This window comes from Natator depressus, chromosome 20, assembly GCF_965152275.1.
Source record: "Natator depressus isolate rNatDep1 chromosome 20, rNatDep2.hap1, whole genome shotgun sequence".
NCBI classification, from domain to species: domain Eukaryota; kingdom Metazoa; phylum Chordata; order Testudines; family Cheloniidae; genus Natator; species Natator depressus.
In genome coordinates, this window is record NC_134253.1 from 11,701,563 (window position 1) to 11,715,812 (window position 14,250).

Here is a 14,250-nt window from a genome sequence, read left to right on the forward strand (position 1 = left end):
CTCCACCAGCACCTTAGTTCACTATAATCATCTCTCTGCAAGACTGAAATGGCCAGTTTGCTACAATATTAATATAGCTGGCCATGGAGCCACAATTCAGCTTGTAATTGAAGCTCAGTCTACACAGCAGAAAGTCTCCTGATTATCCAGAACAGCTCACGCAGTCAGTTTCATTTCTGCTTGTGATGTTAGTCAGTAGTCCAGTTATTAACAAGAGCCCATCACTAGCATATTATTCCGTTTGAATCGATCAAGCAGAAAGTTGTTTGCTTGTTGATGATGGAAGCTTAAGGAAAACAGCCCTTTTCTGCTTTACTTCAGAGTTGCTACAAGAGAAAACTTGTACCTCCTGTCTTTCAGTGGAGGCCACCTTGTATCAACCACCCAGCACAAAAACAGGGGCTATCAATAAGAAACGGAAGTGTCAACATTTCTGTAAATGGTGTTTGTCCTACGAAGGATTTATGAACACAGGAAATTATGCTTTGTCCTAGATCCAGCTGCTTATAACTAATGTGCTCTTCGGTATTCATAAAGACCTCCAATAGTTAGGGCCCTACCAAATTCATGGTCCATTTTGGTAAATTTCACAGTCATAGGATTTTTAAAATGGTAAATGTCATGATTTCAGATATTTAAATCTGAAATTTCACGGTGCTGTAACTGTAGGGGTCCTGACCCAAAAGGGGGCTGTGAGGGGGTTGCAAGGTTATTGTTCGAGGGTCACAATACTGCCACCCTTACTTTTGTGCTGCTGCCTTCAGAGCTGGGCCCTTGGCTAGTGGTTGCCGCTCTTTGGCCACCCAGCTCTGAAGGCAGTGCAGAAGTAAGGGTGGCAATACCGCGACCCCCCTACAATGACCTTGTGACCCCCCCCACAGCCCCCTTTTGGGTCAGGACCCCCAGTTTGAGAAACGCTGGTCTACCCCGTGTAATCTGTTTTGTATAGAGTAAAAGTATACAAAAGACCAGATTTCATTGTCTGTGATGTGTTTTTCAGGGCCATGAATTTGGGAAGGCCCTACCAACAGTCCTTTACTTACCACATAAATATCAAACAGAAAAGGCTTTTGGACCTGGTTGCAATGCAGTAGTATCCACACAGTGTTAAGACATGACTCAGTCTTTTCTGCATTTTTTAGGCCCAGTTTTCATGGCTAAAAAAAAGTGTGTGTGTGTGTGTGTGTTTTTTTTTTTTAAACCTTGGGGTAACTAATGAGTTCAGGGCTGCGGTAAACACAGTGAAGACCAGCACTTCATTTTTACGGCAAAGTAAACAAGGTCAACCCCAAGGACGGGTATACTGCTTTTCTCACCTATTTTACCTCAAAGTAAAAACAAAAGTGCCCTGCCTTCACTGTGGTTTTATGTTGGGATATCTCAAACATTAGCTACTCCGAGGTTTACAAAAAAACCAACAGATACACCTTGTTTAGCAGTGAAGAGAAGACTTACTTGTGTAGACAAGCAGTTCTACAGCCTAATCTTTTCAGACTGCAAGACAGAAGGAACCATGTGCCAATATGAATCTCAGTTAGAGTCAGGTGTGATGTAGCTGTGTAATGCTATTTTTCTTGTATTCTTGAATGGACAGAAAACCCTATTATTATTGCATTAGAAAAATGAGTCAAGACCTATGGTACAACATGGATGATTATAACAGACTTTCTGCTCACCCAGGAAACAAGATACATGCTAAATCATGAACACCGCTAACAGAAACAGAATCCTGTATTTACACGTTTCTTTCTATAGTGTAGATAGGACCTTAGTCAGAGCTGAGAAAATCTAAAACGTAATTGATCATTATTAATTTGCAATCCCCAAATCACTGGTTGGCCAGTTTATACTTCAGAGTTATCAAATGAAAACTACAACCCGTCCTCCATATCCCTTTTGGGGAGGTAGGGCAATGGAGAAAGAACATTCTTTGCGCACCATGCAGTCTCCCTTAGCCTCCAACTTCACAGAATGAAAGGAATACTATCCAAGTATCTTCAATATTCATCCCAGCATTTCCTGGCCAGGGTTCTATACAATCTGATTTACAACTATTCCAACACTTCTCTATGGATACTACAATATGTCCCCCACTAGGAAGCATTTTCTGCCTTTACCACAAATTTCCCCAAAGTAGATAAACTCAGTAAAGATCCACCCTATGTAGTGATTAATTACATGGCCGTAAGAAGTGGACTGAGTTGCAACTGCTTTCCTCAGCCCCAAATCTGGTGACAGTGTTTGCCCATTTAGTGAGCTCCCCTCTGCCCCCAGGAGAAATCAAACTGGGCTCTCACATGAAGTCTTTGAAATAAAATTAAAAAAGAAAAGAAAAAAGATTTCCTCTTCCCTTCACATTTTCAATATAACAGCAGTTTCATTCAATGGGTGACACAATCCCTGCTCCCTTTTAAGAAACCAAAATGCAGGAGGATTGACAGGGTGGGAGAATATCCATAACTGGCAATGATCTGCTGTCAGACAGCCATGTACATTTTTCTCAAATCTTATAAAGGCTGCATGGACTATGTAGAGTAATTCCAGAGCAACTCATTTGGGCTTCACAAATGCACTCTCGGCAGTAGCCAATGCACTAGATGGAGTTTTAATTTATTAACTGCCAGCCTAAAAGCTCAAGAAAATTGACACCTGGGCTGAGGAGAGGAAACTGAGTTTGTCGGCTTTTGTTCATCATCCTCAAAGTGCACGAAGAAATGTGAAAGACCTTTTGTCTGTAAATCTTCCAGAGTCTTGATAAAAAGGGTGAGTATAAAAAAAAAATAATAATAATCCTACAAAACCTGATACTACCATAAAAAATGAAAAAAGTAGAAACTTGGAAGCAGCCTCTGGCTTTCCTTTCCCCCTGATTAAATGCAGATCACAAGAGCTTTTTATGGGCGGTAGAGACGTTTTTCAGTACATCTGGTCCCTGGTATTAATCTTACAGTCAGGCTATATTAATGTGTACCATTTTCAGAGCTGACCAGGATTGAGCAGCACATACCTGCTATGATGACTGAATCGGTTCTAGAAGGACCAAATTTCAATGTCATCTCATGCTTGTGTTTATGAACCGCCAGGTGGTCCTCGTTTGTAAACCTCTGAAATGAAACAATTTAAAAGAGTGAATAAATGCATTTTATGGTACTTCCTGCAGTGGAGGTGGGGTGGAGAAAGGGAGGGAAGAAAGCCACCTGAGAGAGGCTGTAACATAATCGCTACATAGCATTAAGCAAAAACAGAACAGGACAGATTGTTTGAGAAGCGGCATGTGAGCACATCGCTCTAAATGAAAAAGCCATTATGTTGGCTTCTGGTGAACAGGGAAAAATATTTTGAACAATCAAATTTTAAATATAAAAAAAAATGGTGGGGGCCATGCAGTCGCTTGTAACCAAAAGAGGAAATGCAAATTATTCTCACCGCAGTGCTCTGTGAAGTGTACCACTTTATTACTGCCTAATGGAGAGATAAATTATTCACTATTAGGGGGATCAGTTAACTTCTTGGATCATGTGTAATGGAACTGGCATCCGCAAGGCAATTCGGGCCCAGGTTTTATGGAGCAGGACAGAGCGAGACTGCCTGAGATCGATGCCCAATGGCTATTTCTAACGGCATGGAGGAGCACAGTTGCACAAATGCTGCTCCCACAGAACCAGGAGGACACATTTCAAGCGCAATAAAGATGCCATCTAAATTCCACCTGCAGCATAATTACAGAATAAAAGTGCATGCAAGGGCTTTTGGGTGCTGCTGCTGAACTTGGCTTTGTTTCAATAGCTCGAGAGGATAAGGGGAGTATTGGGGATACGGCAGTCTCATTTAAAACCAAACAAAGGGATTCACCCCCTTCTTGTTCCTGGAGGAGCGTTACGTGCGGACTCGTTTTTTAAATCATTGTCTCAATTTCTGCCTTTTTGAAATAAAAAGGTACAAAAGGAGAGAAAGAGTTAAGCTAAATAATAATAAAGACCAGAGGATGGATTGCGCCTCTCCTAATAGACTGCGACAAACTGTTAGCTTCAGAGCATTTCATGGGGCCATACTGCAGGATTTTTATTCATCCAGTAGCTGTGCAGTATTGTTCTAACATTCTCTTGCTTTTAGAAATAGCTGCTGCATCGCAGAGAATTTTATAAGAAAAGGGAAAAGGAAAAAAGAAAAAGAACACCTGTTTCTGTGAACTAGCTAAAGCGCAAACCGGTAGTTTGATCTCTATATGCTCATTTGGGTCTAGATTCTTTTCCAAGTAGATGCATGTCCCTGAAAGCTACATGTTGACCCTGTAGCTTTCCTTAATAAGCATTGCTGAGAGGAGGTTTATAATAGTGGGGGGAAGAGAAACATAGGTATTAATATTTACACAAAACAAAAAGTTTATTTTTCCTTTATTATAACAGAAGAGAAAGAAAGAATACATGTGGGCAGGGGGAAAGGAGTTTCAAATCTGTATCTAGAAGCAAGACTGCCACTATTTCAGCAGTGGCTTTACATGGTAAAAATGCAGTTACACCAAAAATGAAACCCCACAGGTCCAAGTCCTGTTTCTTTGACACTACAATCTGGTGCTAGATAAAAAAGTGGAAAGGTTTTGTTTTTGTTTTTTTTTAAGTCTGACGAGACTGCAAGCAGCAGCAAGAAGACTAGAAGCCATTGGGAGTGGGAATCAAGGGTATTTATTTTCCATAAAGGATGGTTATGTGGCAATGAGTTTTAAAGAAAGTGTGGTAACATCACATTATAGCTCAGTGTGCTCCAGTAATGAGATCTCTGTAGCCACCTAAAAACTATGCCACACTCTGGAAGAGCCAGGCCTTTTAGTCAACTGTGATTTGGGTTCTGCAGCTTTGGTACTCTAGAATTTATTTTAATTGCCAGTTATCGTGTCTTGTTCCATCTTGGGAATTTTTAGGGCACTTTTCATGTTTTTGTTCTGCATTACAGCTCTATGTAACATCTTTATGTGGTCTTACAGGCTTTGGAGTGCTCTCTTCCTCTACACATAAATGCTCAGAGACACAATATATCTCTCTACGTATATTTCCAAACACCAAAACCTAGAGGCTGAAAGCTGGCACTTCAGTCCTAAATCATGTCATTTAACACAGAGGGGAAAGTAAGTGGAGGATAACAAAAAACAAACAATGAGTTACAGCCACAGCATCAGCTTTAATATTTAATTTGCTTCCATCAGCATCTGTCACATCCTCCGTGTTATTTCAGCCTGAAGTTGGCTGTTTCCCTCCTGTCCCCAAATTAAGAAGATGTAGATTGTCAGCTCTTTGGGGCAAGGATCACGTGTTTAAATGTGTTTGTACAGAGGCTACGACATCAAGATCAAGGCCTTGTTAGGAGTTTCTGGGTTGTTAGTGCGATATAAACATTAAATATGCATCAAGCAGGGGAGAAAAAAAACAGCTTATGACAGAAAACCCAAGAGACTAGGGGTACCCCACTATTTCAAATGTGGCCCTTGCAGGCCAAGCTGCAGTGCCATTACCTGACTGGTGTATAAATTTACATTTTAAAAATAAATGCACACAGACATAAGTATTTGCATTTCTCTCTTCCTTGAAAGACGGCAGTTGAATTCACTAGATTACACAACTTCAGTGGAGAAGCTTCATCCTCCTGCAGTTCCAGGCTCATTTTTAGGAGTCTCCAGGCTGCATTTGGCCCCGCATGCTCTTACAAGAGACCCATAGTTCCTCTGGTACAATGTATTTAGTGTGTGCATGGTTATTTAGAGTTTGGGTAAACAAGTATCTGCATTTATTTACCCAAGAAACAGTAAAAGTTTTCCAGAGAAGACAGATTTGGGGCATATTAGGTTGGAAAGTTTGCATTCTTTATCCAACAGGCCGTGACAGGCCCACGGAATAAACATTTTGGTAATTTTAAATGCACTAATTTTAAAATGTTTATTTAAAAAGCTACAATAACTCCCGATGGGCTGAACATTTCAGTAATGTAATAAGGAGCTAGAGAATAAGTACACTGGGCCAAACCATAGGTCTTTACACAGGCAAAACTCCTGTCAACTCAATAGGAATGAGTAAGAAAAGAAAAGCAAGGACTTTGCCCTTAGCCTGCGCTTACAAAGCCCACAAAAAACTGATACAGGCAATGGGAGAGCTACGCTGGCTGCTTGTTAGGACAACCTGCAAATCCCAGGATATAATGCAGCCAGGGGACAAACATCAAGGTGGCGCATGCTGGGACCAATAGTTTTTGGGGGGCAAGCTCTGTAATGAAGAGGAAAATGGTAGACTGCATTTGGCATGGAAGTAGTTCTCAAAGTGCCTTTAAATCTGTTGTGTCAAGCCCAATAGCTTAACATACACATCCAGAAATCTGTTGGCCTTAAAGACCTATTTTTCAAGTAAATTTAAGAAGAAAGGAACTCCAACTATGAAATGCATTAGCTCCTTGGGGAAAAAAAAAACATAATGGGTCTAAATTACAAGGCTGCAAACTGTGCCACAGAATACACTTGTAAAAGGAAATTTTAAGTGAAAGTGTGAGCAGACAGCACATTTTCATTGGAATGAAAAAAGACCGGGAGCCGAGATCTCTTGCACCAAGCTGCGGCCCACAATACGTTTTTACAGCTAAATTAATAAACCCTTGTTAATAGTGGGAAAATGAAATGTTGACCCAACCTAACTAACTACAGTGTCACAAATGATTTTGCAGCACTCAGATACCATGCTAATGGCATAGCAGGGGTATAAATATCTTGATGGACACCGTTCACAGTGAATTAAAACATGCCCTTTATTGCAGTAGTAAATTTACGGGCACTGCTTACACTAGATGCATCAGGGAGCATAGGGTGGATACAATGAGTCAGAAGTAGTTAACATTCAAAGAAAGCCAAGCTCTATTCAGGAAGCTCACCTGCCCCTCCTCCCACCCTCGCTTTAATTCTCATAACAGAATGGCCTTTTAGTTGCTAATAATAAGGAAGAATGAGCTTGTGGTTAAGGTTCTGAAGCTTTGGGTTCCCAGATCTGCCACAGACTCCCTATGTGACCTTGGGCAAGTAACTTCATCTTTCCCCTTTCTGTAAAATGATTAGAATAATTCTCTGTCTGACTGACGGGTTATGAGAATAAATTCACTGATGTTTGTAAGGTGTTCAGACGCTAGAGTGATTCATATATTCTAAGGCCAGACTGGACCATTGCAATTATCTAGTGGGGACTCTAGTGGCACCCAGACAGACCTGTTTTCATTGTAGAGCAGGTGTTGGGGCAATAACATAGCTGGTGTTGGAATGACTTGTTGCGTTCTATTATACCAATAGTATAGCTGATTTGTATATTTTTACACTTATTTGTGGAGGTGCACAAAGTTGTGAGTGCAAGGAGAATCTTCTCAGAGATTGCCTGTGCCCCTGCACGCTGGCTCGTTCCCACTGTTACAATATACAGGCTCACAGGCAGACAGACTATCACATGAAGAGTGATCTTCAGAAGTGGCCATCAGCTCTCATTGTGACACTTATGGGCACATTTTCAAAAGCACCCAATGTACCGCGCTATTTTGAAAGCATGGCAAGTTGGTTTGGTGGCTAAACAGGAGCAGAGTTCTTTTGAGCAACTGGCCATGCTGGTGAGAGAGTGGTTCTACTTGTCTGGGTCCTTCTGATGGAGTAGGTGACACCATGTGTGTGAATTAAGTCAGAGAAAGCAGGGTGGAAAAAGGAAAGAATGGATGCTCACAAGTTATTGGGCTAGTTACTGAAGAGTTCCTAATGACAGATTTTCCTCTTTAAAGTACATGACACATACACCTTAATGTTCCTACCATGGGGATAAATAGACTGTTCTGAAGAGTTCTGAGGGCGACCTAATCCTAACCAAAAAGCAAAACAAAACCAGTGTGCAGAGTACGTGTGAGAGCAGGGAAGGGGAATTTGGGCGCTTGGGTTCTATTCTCAGCATTTCCACTGACCTGCTGTGTGACCCGGAGCCAAGTTCATTTCACCGAGGGTATGTCTATGCTACCCGCCGGATCGGGTCTAGACGTGATAAATCAACCCCCCGAGTGCTCTCCCGTCAACTCCTGTACTCCACCACCGCGAGAGGCGCAGGTGGAGTCAACGGGGGGAGCGGCAGCAGTCCACTCACTGCGGTGAAGACACCACAGTAAGTCAATCTAAGTAAGTTGACTTCAGCTACATTATTCACGTAGCTGAAGTTGCGTAACTTAGATCGATTCCCCCCTCCCACCTCCCCCCGGTGTAGACCAGGGCAGCGTGACTTAGTTTCCCCTTCTACGTAATGGGGACAATTATGACTTACGCAGTAGTACTGAGAGCCGTAATTAATGCCTGTAAAGCCCTTCAATATACTTATGTGACAAAGGATTAAAATCAGTAAATAATGAGAATGAGGGTAAGAAGCTGAAAGGACATTTTCTCATGATGTATCACTTAGGTGGTGATCATGCTACGATATTTTTCTAGCAGAATTATACGTTGACAGTCTAAACTGATCTAGTCAGAGTATACATTTTAAGCCATTTTCTTTGTTGGTCTTTGAGCATGGACATTTCTGTCTTTAGTGTCTGCACCACCAAATGGTTAGGCATAAAGTGCCTTTCCCATTTTAAAGTCAGTAGCACAGCACAAGGCATTTTCCTCCCTGTTTATTAGCATCCCATGAAAATCAGAAAATCCCTGGCTAGTATAGTCCTACCTGAAAACAGCATGTCTGGTGCATTTCTGGGCACAACACACACACACACTCACTCAGACTGCATCCAGATTAAGTCTTTAAATGTTATTTTTGGCTCAGGCAGCTCCAGAGACCCATGTGGCTATGTCTTTTACTTTAAAAATGTGCTTACATCCTGGACTATGATTAATTCACATTTCTTTCCTTGTTTAAAAAAAATAATCAGAAACTTCAGGCTCTGTTCACAGGCAACATTTTATTTCTGTTATTAGGAAACCAAGACTGCTAACTGGCTCTTTTGATGTTCAATCGCTTTAGTTGGGGTTAACATGCAAAAAATTGGGACGTTTGCCACTCCTGGTATGACCAACCTACAAAATCTGCCATTTCACTATGCCCATAAGCGGTCAGAGATTTACATCATACAACATGGCAGCTACAATCTGCACTCAAATGATTCTACGCAGTAAAACTTAGACATGAAAGGAGAGATAATTAGTGTAGTGGCTACTGCCACTTAGTAGACCCAGGTTTGTTCCCAGAAGCAGTTTCTTCTTCTGCCAGCTGGCACCGGTTGGAAGCACTGCAGAGGTGGCACACTTAGTCCACAGGGGGACAGAGCACCTTAGATTACTCAAGGGCTGACTTTCCTGACTGTTACGCAACAGAGATAACAAGTTCTGGAGAAAGTCACATCTAGTCCCTCCTTAGCCAGAAGGGTAGTGCCTTTGAATGTGAGTGGGTAAATAATTTACATTTCTATAGCTTCTTATCCCAAAGGGCTTCAGGTACACATGCAACTCCACTGAAATGTGGGTGGTAACTATCCGTGCACAGTTCACCAGAGGTTCTCAAATTGAGGGGCATGACCAGAGAACAGCCGCCGCTCTCCGCTCTGCCTTCAGACCTGGGTGGCCATATATGTACTTGTGTGGCGGGGGGGCGGAGAAAGAGGGCAGGCCGTAAACTACTACAGACACAAATAAAGGGAGGGGCACAATCAAATAAGTTAGAACCACTCAAGTACACTACGTAACAGTAGTGAGGACAGAACATTGTTGTCCAAGGCCATATGATTCAAATCTTATTTAAAGTGCTACACAGTAAGAAGGTATCTACCTTGTCTGAAAGGCACCTACCACCTTGAATGTCCATCACAGCAGAGAGGATTGCAGCTTCTACAGGCTTGTATACATGAAGTTAGCACAGAATAGCTGTTGCAATTTAAATTCACACATTAGCTTATTCTGCGCTAACTCCACCTAGGAACAAACATATATTGCCCTAAAAGTGGCTTTAAAGTAGACTAAGCTAAACTGCACAATGGCGCTGTTAGTGCAGAAGAAGAACATCCCACAGAGGGGACAGAGCAGAATAGCTATTGTGCTTTCAATTTACACCTGAACTTATTCTGCACTAACTTCCTGTGTAGACAAGCCCATGTATCTTAAAGTGCCTGGAACTCAGTTTGTCTAACTGGAAGGAGTTCCACTCCGTCACGATTTGAACCAGTGATTAATATGTGAAGCTTAGGTCACTAAGCCAACCCTTCAGCTAAAAAGGAATTTCCTGGAGTGCTGAGGATCTATCTGCTACCCTAGGTGAAGGTGGACAGAAAGATGAAATTTGTGATGCTGTATGGATGGTATAGAAGGAAAGCATCCAGTGACTTGCATCCTAGAATGGAATGGGTATTCTGACAGACCTTGGGCACCAAGGCTGCCCAATTTAAACAAAAAATAGGCAAAAGTTTTCAAGCATGGTTGACTGAATTTGGGCTCCTAAATCCACACTTAGGCTAATAAATAAAAGCAGCCAGATTTTCAACGATAAACATCAGTTTCTCTCATGGATTCAAACACAATTTGTGGGTGATGAGCACTAAGTCAGGCTACTTTTGTTCAGATGCCTAATTATGCATGTGGGTATTTAACTTTAGGCAACCATTTAAAATAAACCTTGGCCAATAATACTTCATACTTTTGATCTGTAGAATACAAAGCACTCTACAAAAGGTGAGTCTGATTATTAACCCCCTTTCACAGTTGGGAAGACTGAAGTATGGGAAAGTTATGGTAACCTGGCCAGGTCAAAGAGCATTCATTGGAACAGCTGAAAACAGAATCAGGTGTCCTGACTCCTAGTCTAGTGTCCCATCCATAGCACCATGCCGCTGCTTTTTTGTGCAATAGAACAGCTTTACATTATGTGACACTGGTAGCTAATTAAAAATTTATTCAATAACCTTCAATTTTATTGAAATAAATCTAAAAATGCACTACAGTGAGGAAGTAAATAAGGATTATTACATTCTGCATTCTAATCCCAGCAGTACCAAGGTCTTCCTGTGTAACCTTGGGTAAATTATTGACTCTTTACATCCCTAGTACACAACATAAAATGAAGATAATGCTCCCAGCATCACTAAGGTGCTGTGAGGATAAATCCAATGGCATGACAGTGTGCTAAGATACTCGTCAGGAACACTATAGAAATTAAAAATGAAATGGAAATATACATTTGCCCCATTAAGGGGCCATTTAGAGAGTTAGTTTAAGATCTTAGCAGTTCCTGCATAGCTTGGAAGCTGGGGAGTGGGGACTAAATAAATGGGGCAGAATCAATGTCTTGGGTGGGGAACAGGGAGACACTGTCAGAGTGGACTCCCTAAGCGGCTCTACAGCAGCATTTTTCTCTAGTGCAGTTTAGGAAGTTGTGGCATCTAGGAGGAAAGAGGTAAATTATGTAGCCATCTCACAGCCATACAATCATGTTATATATGGGGCCTTGCCCACATCCAATCCGGGGGGGGGGGGGGGGGATGATCATCAGACCCAGTGGTGGTGGTGGTGGTGAACCACCAAAAACAGACGGCATATCTACCACAGAAATCCAATACTGGGTTTCTGCCTTCCACTGCAAGACTCTGCTGTTTACTAAGTGAGTCACGCTTCCTGCTTTGAACTCGACAGCTCCTGAATGAATCATCTGGAACTGAAGAATCTTTCTCAGCAAACAAACAGCATCAGCAGCAAGTCCTGCACTATGAGAGAGAATTTATAGAGTGAAAAGAACAGGAAACTCCTTCCCAAAATACCCAAAGAAACAAGAATGTGTGTGTGTAAAAGTAATTAAATCAGAACTGGAGCTGATTAATTTGTCTACAGGGTTGAGGATTTGTGCTTTGGGAGGTTGTACTGGGATCTTAAAAAGTCTCTGGCATATGGCCCAGTCCATCAATAATGTACAGGCAAGAAAGGATTTTGGCAGCAGGTGCTAGCACATGCAGTTACGACTGCTCACTGGTGCAAGTCAGAATGACTTTCAAATTCCCTGCCAAACAGTACATTTAAGTTAAGTGCTCACACTTGTTCAATATGCAAACCTTAAATCGCTGGTAACAATGGAGGGTTTGTACCAAGCATGCTTCCACACCTGGTGGAGATGCTGCAACGCTTAGCAGAAAGTCAGCTCTGCAATAAATAGCCAGAAGTCCTTCATCAATGCCAGGAAGGCGATGAACTGCGTTCTTGAAGCAGGGTGGAGTAAAAAAATAGATGTGATTAAAGCAAAAATACTGTTTTGATTCAGGGAGTTGAGCAAGAACTTGGGCTTTAAGATCTTTTCCTTAGTGCCTAGAGATATCAACTGCACACACTCGGCATGCCTGGGCAAAAGACAATCATAAGATCCTTGATGAGTGGATGAAACTAACAGCAGTGTAAAGTCTTCATCTTCTCTCATTGCTAATAGTTAAGGGCTACTATACCCTGGATTCTGTCACATTAATTACCACCTGAAACAGTTTTATATATCTCCCAGATTACTGGTGTACAGGCTAATTATGACTTGGCTCTCTTCACCCAGAATGACTTTAGTTTTCTTCTTATCCAAATATACCATGCACCACTTTACTAAGGTTTAGATGGATGGGCTACTGTTTCAAAACTTTGCCCCAAAGTTAATTTTAGAAGTTAGCTCTCCTTGACAAAACTCTAATGGGGCAATGGCAAAATGAGTATTTTTCCAGTTTGTTTTTTGTGTCACAACTTCACACATTGCTCAGCAGTATCCTTTCCACACCCTTGATTAGAAGTGGATGCAGTATTCCAAACAAAATTGTTATGCCCTGGAAGGTTGCATCCGATGAAGTGAGCTGTAGCTCACGAAAGCTTATGCTCAAATAAATTTGTTAGTCTCTAAGGTGCCACAAGTCCTCCTTTTCTTTTTTCTTGGATACATTCACGACATCTTGTACCTATATTCTACGTATCTGTCAGTCTATCCTTAGAGCCAAATATTATATAGATGCTTCTAATGCACTGGCCATGATCCCCCCCGGCGCTCTGAGCAGGTCTACACTTGCTGCGCCGCTGTAGCGCTTCAGTGAAGACGCTAATCCACCTCTACAAGAGGCAGTAGCTATGTTGACGAGAAAAGCCCTCCCATCGATTTTGCGCTGTCTACACCAGGGGTTAGGTCGGTATTACTTTGTTGCTCAAAGGTGTGGATTTTTCACACCCCTGAGTGATGAAGTTATACTGAAAATAAATTTATAGTGTAGACCTGCCCTTTCTAATGGTCTGTTGCTATTGCATGAAGTATCTTGTTACCAATAAGGCATTATTAAAGTGGAGAGAGTTTGTTGTTTTACTTCTCCAATTAGAGGGCAGAAGAGAATTAGTTGCATGGAAATACAGAACTATGGAAATAACTGGTAGTGGGCCAGGGATATGTGGACAGAATATGAGAGCGCATAATTATTGAAGGGTCTAAATGTCAAGGAGGGAGAGCAATTATTAAAGGCAGTATGGTACATAGGGGTACAACTTGGAGCTATAGGGTGAGATAAAGGGAAAATTTAGGTTAGTAGCACTCTTGAATCCAGTCTACCAAGAGACATAATAGATGCCCCATTGTTTGGAACGTTTAAAACTACAATGGACAAAACAGTACATAACATATTGTAGAGAACAGTCCTGCACTAGCTCCAGGAGGGAGCATGAAGGGCTTGATGGCTTAATAATCATAGAAATTAAGAAATGGAAGAGATCTTTGGCTTAGGAAAAAGCTATTAGGCTCTCTTGAATTTCCACGGTTTTCCTAGTCTAAAATGAAATTAGAGACCAAAGACAACACAAGTGATTTATCAGCCCATATAATTAATCCACTCATACCACAGGACAATTTCCACTCTTGGATTCCCCACCTGGCCACCCTTTCCATCCATCCAAGGGATGAAACTAGTTCTCAGTTTTCACTTATTTAATAGACTATGGCCAAAAGAAACCAATATGATCAGCAAGTCTGACCTCTTACATAGTAACGGGTAAAGAATCTCCCTCTGTAATCCCAGCAGTGGAAGGAATTCTTTTCTACTATAAACACAAGCCAAATAAATTATGGCTGAAATAGAGCATATCTATTAGAAAGGCATCCAACAGCATTTAAAGAGTGAAAGTGATGATGAATTTACCACATCCCATGGCAAGCAGTTCCAATGGTTAATTACTCACACGGTTAAGGAGTTACAACTGCACTCCAATTTAAACTTTTCTAA

General features: G+C 41.6%; 1 protein-coding gene across 2 annotated transcripts in view; it reads right to left on the reverse strand.

Moving 5' to 3' along the window:
* Positions 1-14,250, reverse strand: part of ATF7 (activating transcription factor 7) — a 106,545-nt gene that overhangs the window by 36,390 nt on the left and 55,905 nt on the right. For both annotated transcript variants that reach the window (XM_074935756.1, XM_074935757.1), the window contains exon 3: positions 3,008-3,104. In XM_074935756.1, coding sequence (XP_074791857.1) covers positions 3,008-3,104 — 97 coding nt within the window. The remainder of the gene's footprint in view (positions 1-3,007; positions 3,105-14,250) is intronic.